This window comes from Plasmodium gallinaceum (genome assembly GCF_900005855.1).
Source record: "Plasmodium gallinaceum strain 8A genome assembly, contig: PGAL8A_v1_72, whole genome shotgun sequence".
In the NCBI taxonomy this organism is placed as follows: Eukaryota; Apicomplexa; class Aconoidasida; order Haemosporida; family Plasmodiidae; genus Plasmodium; species Plasmodium gallinaceum.
The window spans coordinates 82688-96617 of NW_021628233.1; the positions used below are offsets into that span (position 1 = coordinate 82688).

The following is a 13930-nucleotide window of genomic DNA, read 5'->3' on the forward strand; positions in this document are numbered from 1 at the left end:
ATCATTAAATGGATATAATGAATCAATAACTAAACATCTAAAAATATTTAACTTAATTACTTAGTAAATATTAAAAAAGTTCAATAATTCTATTTATTGATCACTTCTAAATTTTTTTCTACTGTTTTACATATTTTTTCAGTTTCTTCTCATTAAATTTTCTTTTCTATACTCTATTTATAAATTTTGCTTTTTTATTCATTACCTTTATTCTTCTATTAATAAATAAGTGTTGTAAAACATCCTTCATTATTTTTTTCTAACCACTTTTTATGAATATCTTCCAAATGTTTTTTCCATATAGTTTTTTGCTTTTCTAACATGGGATTTTTAATTCTATCCTCATTCTTTTTTGCTATCATTTCTTCATATATTTCTTTTATGTACCTTTTTTCTTTGTTTTTCATTTCTAGCATTAACTCTATAAACCATTTTTTTTTTTTCCAATCTTCTATTTCCTCTTTTTTTTTTTCTAATATTATATTCCTACTCTTTTTTTTTATTTCCGTTATGTTAACATCCTCATTTGAATTTTCATGTATTCTCAACTCTTCCATAATTGTTTTAAAAAAACCTTCTTTTTCTTTTTCAAATTCTTCTTTCTTACATTCCTCTAATAAGATCATATGTATTTCTATCAAAACCTTTTGTATCAACTTTTCCTTCTTTCTACATTTCTCTATTTCTTCATTTTCTTTTTGCTCCAGTTTCTCTACATTTTCGTTTATTTCATTTACTTTTCTCATATCTCCTTTAGTTGTTCCTTTCTTAAACTCTTCTTCTTTTTCATATTCATCTAACAAATAATTAAACCATTCCTCTTTACTGTTTTCTATAAACCACATTCTTTGTTTTTTTATCCATTGTTTCCATATTCTTTTTTGTTTCTCTAGCATAGGATTTTTTCCTGCTTCTATTTCTACTATTTCTGATTCTTTTGTTAATTCCTCATATTTTTCTTGTTCTTTTCCCCATTCTTCTTTCAATTTAATAAACCATTCTTCTTTTTTCCATTTCTCTGACATTCTTTTGTTTCTTTCTACCCATTTTTTCCATAGAAGTTTTTGTCTCTCTATCATTAATGCACTAATGTCTTCTTCTCCTTTACTCATCATTGCTAAATCATTTTCCATTATTTTTGGATACTTTTCTTTATCTTCATTTTTAAATTCTTCTAAACAGGTTTCTAAAAATTTTCCTCTATTTACTAACCACTCTTCTTTTTTACATTCCTCTAATACAATCATGTGTATTTCTATTATAGTCTTCCATTTTAATTTTTTTTTTTTTATTATAGAATTAATCTTTTTATCTGTATCATCTAGATGAGTCTTTTCATATTTTTTCACCTTTTCTTTTCTTTTATTATTAATTTCTATTTTTGAATCAAAATTTTCTCCATCTTCTCCATTTTCCTTTTTCTTTTCTATACTCTTTTTACTAATTTTACTTTTATATTCATTCTCTTTACTTTCATTTTCATCAACCAATTTTGTAAACCATTCTTCATTGTTATCATTTTCTATCCACTTTTTATAAATATCTTCCCAATGTTTTTTCCATACGATTTTCTGCCTTTCTAAAGCATTATTTGTTATTCTTTCTTCATTTTTTTTTTCTAACATTTTTTTATTTAATTCTTCTATATATATTTGTTCGTTATCTTTCCATTCTAACATTAATTCTATAAACCATTTTTCTCTTTTCCATTTTTCTATATCCTCTTCTTTTTTCTTTGATATAGAATTCCATCTTCTTTCTTCCCTTATTTTTTCTAAAATATTTACATCTTCATCTAAATTTTCTTTCATTTTAAATTCCTTCATCAATGTTTTAAAAAAATGTTCTTTTTCTCTTTCCAATTCATCTTTCTTACATTCCTCTAATAAGATCATATGTATTTCTATCAAAACCTTTTGTATCAACTTTTCCTTCTTTCTACATTTCTCTATTTCTTCATTTTCTTTTTGCTCCAGTTTCTCTATATTTTCCTTCATTTCATTTACTTTTCTCATATCTCCTTTAGTTGTTCCTTTCTTAAACTCTTCTTCTTTTTCATATTCATCTAACAAATAATTAAACCATTCCTCTTTACTGTTTTCTATGAACCACATTCTTTGTTTTTTTATCCATTGTTTCCATATTCTTTTTTGTTTCTCTAGCATAGGATTTTTTCCTACTTCTATTTCTACGATTCCTGATTCTTTTGTTATTTCATTATATTTTTCTTGTTCTTTCTCCCATTCTTTTTTCAAATTAATAAACCATTCTTCTTTTTTCCATTTCTCTGACATTCTTCTGTTTCTTTCTACCCATTTTTTCCATAAATGTTTTTGTTTCTCAATCATCAACGTATTAATGTCTTCTTCCTTTTCTTTTATCATTGATAAATCATTTTCTATTATTTTTGGATATTTTTCTTTATATTCTTCTATAAATTCTTCCAAACAGTTTTCTAAAAATTTTCCTCTATTCAATAACCACTCTTCTTTTTTACATTCTTCTAATACAATCATGTGTATTTCTATTATAGTCTTCCATTTTAATTTTTTTTTTTTTATTATAGAATTAATCTTTTCATCTTCATCTTCTAATTGTGTCTTTTCAAATTTTTTTACTTCTTCTTTTACTTTTCCATTAATCTCTATTATTGATTCACCTCCTTCCCTAGGTTTTTCATTTTCCCTTTTTTTTTCTATATTATTTATACTAATTTCATTTATATATTCTTTCTCTTTACTTTCATTTTCATCAACCAATTTTGTAAACCATTCTTCTTTGTTATCATTTTCTATCCACTTTTTATAAATATCTTCCCAATGTTTTTTCCATACAATTTTCTGCCTTTCTAAAGCATTATTTGTTATTCTTTCTTCATTTTTTTTTTCTAACATTTTTTTATTTAATTCTTCTATATATTTCTGTTCGTTATCTTTCCATTCTAACATTAATTCTGTAAACCATTTTTCTCTTTTCCATTTTTCTATATCCTCTTCTTTTTTCTTTGATATAGAATTCCATCTTCTTTCTTCCCTTATTTTTTCTAAAATATTTGCATCTTCACATAAATTTTCTTGTATTCCTAACCCTTCCGTTTTTGTTTTAAGCAATTCATCTTTTTCCTTTTCTAATTCTTCCTTTTCACATTCCTCTAATACCATCATGTGTATATCTATTAACATTTTTTGTGTCAATTTTTTCCTCATTTCATATTTTTCTATTTCATTATTTTCTTCTTTCTCTTTTTTTTTTACACTTATATTTTCAATTTTTTGTTCCTTTATATTCTTATGAATAACTTCTTTTTCATATTCTTCTAATAACTTTTTAAACCAATCCTGCTTTTTATATTCAATTGAATATTCTCTTTGCTTTTCTATCCACTTCCTCCATGCTTTTTTTTTTTTGTCTATCATTAGATTACATATTCCTCTCATTGTAACATTCTCGATATCTTGTTCATCTAAATATTCTAAATGTTTTTCTTCTTCTTTCTTCCACCCTTTTTTCAAATTAATGAACCATTCTTCTTTTTTCCATTTCTCAAAAATACTGCTATTTTTTTGCGTCATAACTACAACATTTTCTTCTCTTATATTTACTAAATTATTGTCCCCTTCTTTTAGATAAGTATTTTTTTCGTCTTTTTCAAACTCTTCTATGCAAATTTTTAAAAATTCATTTCTGTACAATTCCCATTCTTCTTTTTTATACTCTAGTAATGCTACAATATGTATATTCGCCCATGTATTCCAATTGCACACTTCATTCTTGATTGACATTTTATTTTCTGAATTTTTCAATTCCTTTTCGTATGCAGATTTTTCAGCTTTTACATTTATTTCATTTGTTTCTCCATCATTTAATGTGTTTTTCCTGGTATACCCTACAACATGAACCACATTTTTTTTTAATCCACTTTTAATCAATTTTTCTTTTCTAATTTTATTTCCAGATTTACTTTCATTCAATTCGTCTTCTTCAATTTCATTTATAGTATCATCTTTATTTAATTTTTCTTCTTCTATTGAAGATTCATTTTTGTAGTTTGATACTTCCTCTAAAACTTCATATACGCTTTTATTTTCACTTTCTCTGTATATTTCTTTACATTCTTTTGATTTTTTCATCTGTCTATATTTCAAATTTCTTTCACGTTCAAAACTAATCTCACATAGTGGAATTTGTTTTTCGTGGTGCAACAACGAATATTTTCCAACATATATTGGTTCACTTTCTATATCATTTAAAGACATTAGTATGGGTTCCTTTGAAATTTCTTTCATCTTTTTTTTTATTTTTTTTTTCTTTGATTTACGATTGCGAAACCAAGATCCAATAGGAGTGTACTATAAGGAAAATCAAAAATTAAACAATTAAGGAAAATTTTTTATTAATGTTATTAGTATTTTAAGCATATATGTTATTTTATTTTTAGTTATTAATTTGATCTTACTCTGCAGAGTAGAACTAAAAGAAAAATAATTCCCAAAATGAATATACCTATTGGAACAACTGTTATTAATACATTTTCCGTAGGATTAACTGTAGGTGTAATTTCAGTTTTGTTATTCATTGGGGTTTGCATAGTAGAATTATTTGAAATAGTCATACTCGAAGGATTTACATTTACATTATATTTCAATGCACTATTATAAGTTCTTTCTAAAGGTGCAATTCTCTTATATTGCATAATAGGGATAGTTGTATTTTTCAAGTTTTCTGTTTCAGAATTTTTTGTTCCCAATAATGATATATTTCTAATTGTTGTGGGAGATTTAGTTACATTATTAGGATATGTGTTGAAAATTGAAGATGCTAAAGATTTCGGTGAGGTTGTAGTATATATACTTTTAGGTGCAGAAGAAGATCTAGTATTGTTTGTAGAAAATTTAATACTAATTAGAGAATTTGTAGCGTTAGATTTTGATGAAGACCTATGATCATTTGCAGAAGGTAAAGTGATAGTTTTATGAGTGGATGAAGTGGGAAATGCAGAGCTACTTGTGAAAGATGAATTGGTAGTTGTAGAATTTATGATTTTAGGTGAGGATGAAGTTTCAGAGGATGATGAAGATACACCTGTAAGAGGTTTAATATTAGTTATAGTAATTGTATCATAACTTTTAGAAGGTTCAATGATTTTAGTAGAATGTGCAGTGGTATCATTTGAAGATATAGAATCATTTGTGAAAAATGCAGTTTTAGTTATAGGAGTGGGTACAACCGTAGGAGGTGTAGAACTGTCTGAAGAAGATGCGGTTATAGTTGTTGGATAATGTGTATGATTATTTACATCAGATGAAGGTACATTAACAGAAGACATAGAAATAATGGTGTTAGATTCAGCATCCACTGTAGGATATACATCACTAGGAATACTTGTAGAAGGAAAAGGATCATTAGAGGAAGGTGAAGATTTAGTTGTATGTAAGTTATATTCAGGTGTAGTATCTGAGGTTAAAGAATTGATCTTTGTTGTAACATCTGAAGCTGTGGTTGTAGGTTCTAGTATCAATTGGTCATCTGCTGTTGTTGGTTTTAATGTAGTACTTATAGGTGTATTTTTAGAGGTACTGTTATTATTTACACTACTGAATGTATTTTCATTATTATCTAATGGACTAGATGTAAAATCACGTGATATCATGGGCATCCCACTTGTAGACTGCAATTTATCTTGTAATGAAACTGTAGTACCTAATGTTTCATTAGATCCACTAATATTGTTATCTGAAAGAACCCATGCTAAATTATATGGATTATTTGAACTTTCTCTCTCTTTAATTTTATGAATTAACTCTGTCATATTACATTGATTACTTGTCTGTTCTAATGTATAATCTTCCAAAGACTTACTAAAAGAATTCCATGTATTAATAGAATCCTGTCTATAAATCTCTTCGGAACGAATTTCATTGTTCATCATATTAACAAATAGCTTCCCTCTCTTATATATATACATACTCCACTTTGCGCAATTAAGTTCAGATTTATCTTTATTATATGCATCGAAATAGTAAAGAGATATATCATGAGTAACATTGTGAAACTTACCCTGTCTTTGCTCAATAATTTGAGTTTTATTATTAAAATAAATATCTTCATTGAGTTGATTGTATGTTAATGATGTGCTTATTGGTAGATCTTTATTTTCATAAGGGCTAGTGCAGTTATTATTTTTATTCAAAAGAGGACAATAATGAAACTTCCCAATATTACATATTGAATTTGTTTCTGTAGATATATGTGTTTCAAAAGAATTTTGTTTTTTATTCCAATCTTCAACGAGGCATGAGATATTATAATTTTCTTTTTTACTTAATAGCAAATTAACATAATCCATGCCTCTCCAATCTATGTATGTAGATACCTTTTGACATTTTTCTGTTGAATTAGTAATTTTATCATCTTGAAGATAAAATTCAAATTCATTATAAGTATCATTCATAAATGTTTGAATTTCTGTCTTGAAAGGAATTGTATCATTAGATAAATTAGCATTATTTTCTGTTGCATTTATTTGATTTGATATGCAAGGAATTTCTTCTGATTGTGATAATAATCTTGCATTTTTTGAGGTAGAGTTTCTTCTCATGATTATTATATCACAACTAGGTTTTCTTAAAATATTCTGTAATTACCTTTAAAAATTAATTTTTCAAAAAAAATAAATTTTTATATCAATAATATATAAAAGCAAAAATTTGAGAAAGAGAAAAAGGTAATATATATAATATACATTTATTTTACATTTAAATTTTATCATACATTAAAAGGGTATTAAATAATCCAATTAAAGAAAAATAATTTAATTTAACTAGAAAAATGAATACTACTATTTTTGTTATTTTGATGTACCATTGAATACATAAATCACATCAGGAAATTGTTACAATTTCTATGTAGAAATGACAGCACTTGTACTTATGTAATAACTATATCATAAATTTGTTTATATGTGAAATAATCATTTTATGTAATATAAAATAACAATTCAGAGCAGAAGAAATTTTTTATTTGATATTTATGTAAAATATTAAATTATTGTAACTTTCTAATAATAAGGATGTAATTAATTTTTAAAAAAATGAAAAATTGTGATAAATAAAATAAAAACTTAATTTATAAGATTAACATTAAGAGAAAAAAAGGAAAACAATAGTTAAAGTAAAACATTATATTATACTATGAAATTTATATGAAAAAAAGAAATCGTGTTAAGGATTTTTTCTGTATTTTCTTAAATTTTTTATATAATTTATGAATATGAATATACGTTTGACTTAATGATACAATTATTTAACTTTGATATTTTGAATAAAAAATTTAATTATTATATAATATTTTTGTAGAAAATTTTTTCGAAAATGAAATTTGAACAATTGAAGTATAATTTTATAAGTAGTATATGGAATTTATATATAAATAAATTAATGTACTTAATAATTTATAATTATATCTTTAAAGGATCTAATTGATAATTTCATAAAATATAAAATAAGCAAAAAAAAAAAATAAATAAAATATATATATGTAAATTCTAAAATCAGCAACTACAATATACTATTTTAGCTATTTATATATATTTTAATAAATAAATTATATTATGTTTAATAGAAGAAATATATACAATTATGAAAAGCTACGTTATTTGTTGTTAAATTATTAAATTTTAAACACTGATCAAACTACTCTAATTTTCTTTATTTTAATATTTAAATTTTTAGTGATAAACAAGTGCACTATAATTTAGTTTTATTTGAATAGAAATACATGTATTAAAAAAAAAAAAAAAAAATTAGTTTATGTCAGTGGGTAATGCACTTTATTTTTTTCGTTAAAATTATATTAAATTTTTTATTTTTTTATTAATTTTTATTTGGTAATATACATATATATATATATATATATCTAACATTATTTAAGGAAATATTTTTTATAATTTTAGGATTTTCTATTATAAACAAAAAGAAACACAATTTATTATTTGGTTATTTTTTTTTACAATTATTTCTTATAATCTTTTTAGCAGATTAAAATAAGAATAATTTACGAACAAAAATTTTTTAGAAAAAAGATATTTATATCGAAAAAATAAATGAGCGAAAATATGAATCGAACTTAAGGTACTGATTGATTTTTCTTTATAAAAAAATAAAAAATAAAAAAAAAATAAATAAAAATAAAATTAATTACTTTATTCAATTTTTTTTTTTTATATATTTGTGCTCTTACATGATAAATTACAATAGATAATTTACTGAAAAAATCCGTGAGAAAAGTAAATTTATTTTATTTTTATTAGTATTTTATTTGATTTTTATGAAGGTTGATTATTTTTTTTAAGGGAATATTAAAGATGAAACATATTTTTTTATGAATATTTGTAAATATATTTATAAATTTTAATTATTAAAAATTTAATAATTATTTAAAATTTTTTATAATTTTTTTTATTTTTATTTATTTATATTATTAAGTTGATATTACGATTAATAATTGAATAAGTATATTAAAAATAAAGAGAAGGTAAAAGATAAGTTGACTGTATGAATAATATGACATGGTATAAATTTTATAAAAATTTTATTGTTGAATTTTATAATATTCATTTTGAATATGCATGTTGTTAGGAAAAGGATGATGGTTATGTTAAAAGGATATAAATTTATTATGATTATAGTTATTGGTCGTTTGTTGATTTAAATTTTTTGTAATTTTATTTGTTGAGTATGGATTAATTAAATTCTGGTTATCAGTATATATTTAGTGATAATTTTTAAGATTATTTATTTTAAAGTAAACGATTTTATTTTTATTTATTATACATTTGTGCATGTTTTATTAACGGGGTGTTAGGTAACTTTATTAAGTACTGAACAAACGAATTAATAATGAGCATATAGAGTTGCCTCTACGGTTTGGATGTATTTATATATATTTTATATGCTTTGAATGAGTGATCTTTATTTACGTAATATACTTCATTCGTCATTCTTTAATTTCAATAGGCATTTATTTACTTTAATAAAAATCTTTATTCTTATTAAAAATTTAAATCCTTATTGAACATTAATTATTAATTAATTGTAAATTACTACTTTATTTATTATGAGTTACATTCAGCAATTAATATATATTTGTGTTGAATTAACAAACATAAACAATTATTTACAAATATCAAAAATTATACAAATATTAATTACATGAAAATTTTATTATTATATGTATAAAATTTTCTTTTACAAAATTCATCATAAAAATTATTTCATTTCCTTCCCCAAAAAAAAAAATTCTTTTTTTCTTTTTTTTTTATTTTATTTATTAATAACAAATATTTTAAAAAGAATTGATTTTTTAATCAATTTTTTTTCCTGACGATCTTTGCATTTTTTTTTTAATCAAAATTTTTCCTGATAGTCTTTGTACTTTTTTTTTAAAAAAAAGTAAAAACAAAAAAAAAATCATCAATTTTTTTGTGTGTGTATGTGTGTATGACAAGCTTCGTATTCTTCATTTAACTAGTCCTTTTAATTTCCAAAAAGGTTAATGAAGCCTTTTATTAACCACCAAGATAAGTTACAGATGTTTTAAAAAGTTCACACTTTTCTGTATTTATTCCTAAATTATTATTACAGAGTAATTCAAATACTCATTTTAATACTTCTATGTGTTAAAATAGTGTTTTTGTAAGAATGATGAGGTCATCAATGTATATAACTATATAATACTCTTGAATTAATTTCATAAAAATATCTTCTATTATTCTTTGAAATTGTGTAGGACTTGTTTTTAGTCCAAATCGCAATACATTAAATACAAATGTTCCCCTCTTCGGAACTATAAGTCCAGTATATGTTTTAATACTTTCCTCAAATGTGATATTACAAAATCCGTTTTTGAGGTCTATTTTCGAAAACCATTTTGTACCATAAAACGTTTGAAATATGTGTTTAATGTGTGGGATGACATATAAATCATCTAGTATAAATTTATTTAAATACTGATAATCTAACGTGATTCTCCATTGCCCTGTTTTCTTCCGAACTATTACTATTGGTGAGGTACAATTTTCATTAATGACTTTACTTATTACTTTTAATTTTATCATTTAATCTATTTTTCGATGTAATTCTGATAACATTTCTTCGCACAATGGTCTAGGGTTATAACGCTCAGGTTTCCTTTGTACCTGAATAGAAACATTCTATTTGTTGTTGAATTCCATGATTTTATTTTTCCAGAATTTTGTATTATTTCTTAATACTTTTTCCAACTCTTCTTTATTTTTCTGATTTTTTAATTCAGATCCTTTAATAAAATTCTGAATAATTTCTTTATTCAAATTCTCTAATTCATCTTCCTTTACTTCGGGTTTAGCTCCCATTATATATATATATTTATCCTTTTTTTTTATGATGACATATCCTAATTCGTCCATTATTAAACCGCTAAGTAATATCAGGGGTTTATTTGTTTTTATTATTGCAAATCTGGTTAATACCATTATAATGGAAGATTTCATAAATATTTTAACCTTTTTATATTTCATTGCAATATCTCCGTTATATATTCCACAAAACTTGATTGGTTGTATTGATGTGTCTGGCTCTATACCTAGTTCTTTGACTGAAACTGTAGATACAGTACATAAATCTGCTCCTGTATTTAGTAATACATTAAAGTTATGTCCGTTAATTTCTACTGTTTGTTCCACATTCGTACATCGTCCTTTTTCATTTCCAATTTCTATTTTCCTATTAACAGATAATTCACTTTCTGCTGAATCTGTTACCCCTTCATAGGATTTCTCATCGATGTCAATTTCTTTCTCCTTAAATATTTTATTTACTCTGTTCCTCTTTCTATCCTTCTCTTAGTCACTTCCCTTAGGTTTATTTTCTTTATACCTTTCTTTTGATTTTTCTTTTTGTCTTCCAGGTGTTCCAATTGTTTACTAAGGTATCTTTGCACTTGGCGAGTTTTCTGTGGATTCGTTTCATTTTTAATCATTTTAAAATTTAAATCAGATCTTTCATCTATCATTATACCTTTAATTTCATCTTCTTTAACTCGAATCACTTTATTTCTACATACATTTACTGTGTGTCCTATTTCATTACAATTTTGGATCTTTTTTTTCTGTAAAAACAGTATCTTTTTAAATAGTTTTCCCTCAACAACAATAACATTTCATAAGACTTTGTTTCTTATCATTATCAATACTATTGTCTTTGTAGATCCGATCTGCAGGATTTATACTGATATTTCGGTCCTCATCTGTCTTTGTTTCTCTATTTGTTACAGTTAGGAAATATTTTCTTATCTATGTAAAAGGTTTATACATTTCCATCTTCTTATCTAATTCTTTTAAGAATTTCTCTCGTATATATCTTTTAAAGCATTTTAAAATATCCTTTCTGTCCATGCTATTCTCTTTCTTGAAATATGAACAGCTATGAACGTACGAATTACAGTTGTAAAAAATGAACTAATAGCTTCTTTCACATATACTTTTTTTGGTGCATTAAAAAACTTCCTTGCTAAAATGAATTTGTCGTCTGGATCTTCAAACATTAATTTACCTAATTTAATTTGAAATTGTAACATATCGGTGGTTTTTTTGTCTCTTGATAATTTAGCTATTTTCTGGTGGTAGATGTTTGATGTTAAAGATTCTAATATCATAAATGTTTCTACTTTGGATATTCCTCGCATTTTTGCCTTCATTTCGAATATCCTAAACCAACTAAAGTATAGTTCTAAAGATCAATAACTAAATTTTGGGAGTCCAGGTGGTATTTTTGCGCTTATCTTATATCGATTGTTTCTAATTTCAAATATGTATGAATGATTAAATTCTATTATATTCGCAAAAGAATCTAGTATAAGGTTGTATAATTCTTTATCCATTTTGAACTTCTAATCCAATGTCGGTTCTGTTTGTGCTGTTTTCGGTTTTCTTGCCGTTGTCGCCAATTGATTGATTAACTGGGTATTCGGTGACTTTGCTGGAGTACTAAACAAACAAATTAATAAAGAGCATGCAGAGTTTACTCTACGGTTTTGATGTATTTGTATATATTTTTAAATGCTTTGAACGAGTAATTCTTAATTATGTGATTTACTTCGTTCAGCATTCTTTAATTTCAATAGGCATTTATTTACTTTAATAAAAATCTTTATTTTTATTAAAAATTTATATCCTTATTGAATATTGATCATTAATTAAATGTATATTACTTGTTTATTTGTTATGCGTTATGTTCAACAATTAATATATATTGCTGTTGAATTAACAAACATAAACAATTAGTGACAATACAAATTAATTATATGAGTATTAATTACGTGAAAATTTTATTGTTATATATGTAAAAGTTTCTCTTACAAAATTCATAAAAATCATACTTTGTTTTCCCAAAAAAAAAAAAACTTTTTTTTCTTTTATTTTTATTTATTGGTAACAAATATTTTTTCAATTGATTTTTTTTTATCAATTTTTTTTTTTCTAATCGTCTTTATTTTCTTTTTTATAAAAATACAAGGACAAAAATTGATCATTTTTTTTTTTTTTTTTTTTTGTGTGTGCATTATGAACTATGTATTCTTCATATAAATAGTCCTTTTATTTTCCAAAAAGATTAATAAAGCCTTTTATTAACCATTTACATAATGATAGAATTCATTTTAGAGCAATGTAGTTACATGCAGGATAATTAAAAAGTATATAAAGAGATATATGTATGAGAACAATTATAATAACTTTTGCATGTATAGAAATAAAATACAAGATATTTTGTGGTTAAAAGAATATTTTCCCAAATTTAGCAGAACAATGTATAAAATAAATGGTATTGTTAGCATATTCATGAAAAAACATTACGTATGCGTTTTTATTTTTAAAAAAAAGAAAAATATTTTTTTTTTCTTTTTTTTGGGAGATGTATAAATATAATAATTTTTTTTTTGGTTCTATATGCAAAATTACAAAAAAGTCTTAATAAGCGCAAATTTTATAACAAATATGTTATGTTTATTATTAATTGATACTGTTATAATAAGTATATAAATATCTATATAAGCTAATTTTATAATAAAAAGAATAAGTAAAAATTATTATGCATACTCTCTATTGACTATTTAAAGCACTATGAAAGTATTTAAAAAGAGTATTAATAGATAATAATAAAATTGAACATAAAATTAAAAAACAAATAAAAAAAAAAAAATATATTTCATTTATTTATTTTCTTTTGTGTGCATTTATTATTATAAAAAAAAAAAAAAATTTTATTTTTTTTTGGATTTTACTACTCAGACAACCTATGAAATTTTAATAAAAAATAAATGGCAATAGTTTTATTTTTTATTTTTTTTTTAATAGAAAAAAAGAAATTTCATCTTAAAAATAATAATAATAATTTTTTTTTTTTTTTGATGATGCGATGGGTATTGCTCTTTTTTTCATGAAAGATTAAATAACATAACGTTAGATATTATATTTGTATTGTATATATTGGCTAAAACAATTAATAAGAGAGTTAAAATTTAATTTAGTTAATAAAAATAAATGATTTATGCAATGATTTATTTTATTCTAAATAAAATAATTATAGTTATATTTATATATATTTAATTTATTTGTTCAACATTAGAAAAATTATTATACAATAAATTAATAAATCAATATTCTAACGAGATCAATGAATGGGTAAATTAAGCAACAAATAACTAAGCATCAAGCAATGTTTAAGTTTATTTCTTAACAACCATTCAAAAAGTTTAAAAATTCTGTTTATTACTTCTAAATTTTTCTCTATTGTTTTACTTAATTTTGGAGTTTCTTTCCATCAAATTTTTTTTCCTACACTCTATTTATAAATATTGCATTTTTATTCATTATCTCTATTTTTTTATTAATAAA

General features: G+C 23.1%; 1 protein-coding gene across 1 annotated transcript, besides 2 other annotated features; it reads right to left on the reverse strand.

The window, feature by feature from the left end:
- Window positions 1–218: 218 nt before the first annotated feature.
- Window positions 219–6598, reverse strand: PGAL8A_00190400 (surface-associated interspersed protein (SURFIN); the record flags this gene model as incomplete). Its single annotated transcript, XM_028670586.1, has 2 exons — window positions 219–4349; window positions 4457–6598. 2 exons carry the CDS (start codon window positions 6596–6598, stop codon window positions 219–221), a joined length of 6273 nt encoding a protein of 2090 aa, XP_028527324.1.
- Window positions 6599–8840: 2242 nt separating this feature from the next.
- Window positions 8841–9411: a repeat region.
- A 161-nt stretch (window positions 9412–9572) lies between these two features.
- Window positions 9573–12671: a repeat region.
- Window positions 12672–13930: the final 1259 nt, after the last annotated feature.